The following is a 1,522-nucleotide window of genomic DNA, read 5'->3' as shown; positions in this document are numbered from 1 at the left end:
CCGTTGGATCGCAATCCTACATGTCTTCACTTTCCCATAGTTTTCTCTCGAAACACACACACACAGACACACACACACACACACACACACACAGAGAAGTGTGTGTTAACTTGAGCGAGCTGCCGCCTGCTACAACAGAGTTCCGTCCGTCGGCCGCCCCTTGTCGCATCGAACAGTGACCAGCAAAATAGGACAGTTCCATGCTTGTACTAGAAATTATTCCTTGCATCGAACGCTCAAGCAAGTACACATACATAGTAGCATACACACTAGCCTAGTTGGGGAGCACTCGCAGGTGGCAAGCTGGCGAGAGGGAACTTCTTGAACACGACCACCAGAGGCTCACGCCCATCTTTCTTTACGGTCAGCCACCTTTGGCCGGCGTAGTCGAACAACACAAGATCGCGGCATGGCGCATTGAAGCACGATGTCAGCTTGTACCCGGTGCCATGCCTCTCGACGCGGAATAGGAAACTTTGTTCCATGCATGTGCCTGCCGACGGTTGGCATCCGTTCATCCCTCTGAAGCAGCTGGCGGACACATGCGTCTGGTTCGTGTTCTCTCCATGGACGTACCACCGGAGATGGTGCTTGCACCAGGTGACCACGCCTTTAAATTCGATCACGACATCGGTCGAGAGGCGGATTGACGCCTCCTTGCTAGAGCCATCGCTCGCCTCCGCCGGCTTGATCGACACATGCACGCCTCTCATCCCGCCAAATTGCTTGCACGGTGTCAGGGTCGCATGCTTATGACATTCCTCACTCCGAAATGAGCCAACGGAGATACAATGGTCGCTCAGATTGCGATCTGCTGCCATGATGGTGTACATGTTGTTACCTGTTAGCTCGTGGCCATCTATGTCGTAGACTGGTGGTGGCTGAGCTTGCGCAGCGTTGCACGGAGTGGTCAGCTGCAAGGCCACAGCCAAGCCAGAGAGTGAGAGGATGACCAAGAAACAAAAGTGCTCCATGTCTATGAAAGTATTAACTCACAATAAGTTGAAATTGTTGCTTGGGGCATCCAGATAGTAGGATTATATAGATGGTGCGGTGAGCAACAATTAATTGCTAGCATTTAAGTCGAAAAGATATGCATAGTGCTAGTTCAAGATTGTAAGTGGACCTCATTAGTGTCATAGATTTTGTTTCTTCGGTCAATTTATTGTGTGTGCATGGGTAGGGAGATATACAATGTTCAATTTATTAATGAAATATTTTTTCTTTCATATATATTATTGGATATATATAATCCTCCATTAATTAATGATCGTAAGTGGACCTGATTCAATGTCCTAGGTTCCTATCTTTCTGCCACAATATTTTCCCCAGATAAGACTCATTCCTGTCATTGATTTTTGTCTTCAATCAATTTATTTTGTGTGCATAGGTAGGGAGATATACAATGCTCCATTTATTAGTGAAATCTGTTTCTTTATTCTGCATATAGATAGCACATATAGATAGTTGGATATACAATCTCCATTTATTAATGTTAAGTTTTATCAAGAAAGAATTATGT

At 45.8% G+C, this 1,522-nt stretch overlaps 1 protein-coding gene across 1 annotated transcript; it reads right to left on the bottom strand.

Moving 5' to 3' along the window:
- Window positions 1-207: 207 nt before the first annotated feature.
- LOC123075794 (alpha-amylase/subtilisin inhibitor-like) lies at window positions 208-996 on the bottom strand. Its single transcript, XM_044498313.1, has one exon. The coding sequence runs from the start codon at window positions 972-974 to the stop codon at window positions 270-272; it is 705 nt and encodes a 234-aa protein (XP_044354248.1). The 5' UTR covers window positions 975-996; the 3' UTR covers window positions 208-269.
- Between the last annotated feature and the right edge of the window lie 526 nt (window positions 997-1,522).

This window comes from Triticum aestivum, chromosome 3D (assembly GCF_018294505.1).
Source record: "Triticum aestivum cultivar Chinese Spring chromosome 3D, IWGSC CS RefSeq v2.1, whole genome shotgun sequence".
Classification (NCBI taxonomy): Eukaryota; Viridiplantae; Streptophyta; class Magnoliopsida; order Poales; family Poaceae; genus Triticum; species Triticum aestivum.
This window is presented reverse-complemented; position numbering and strand designations above follow the sequence as displayed.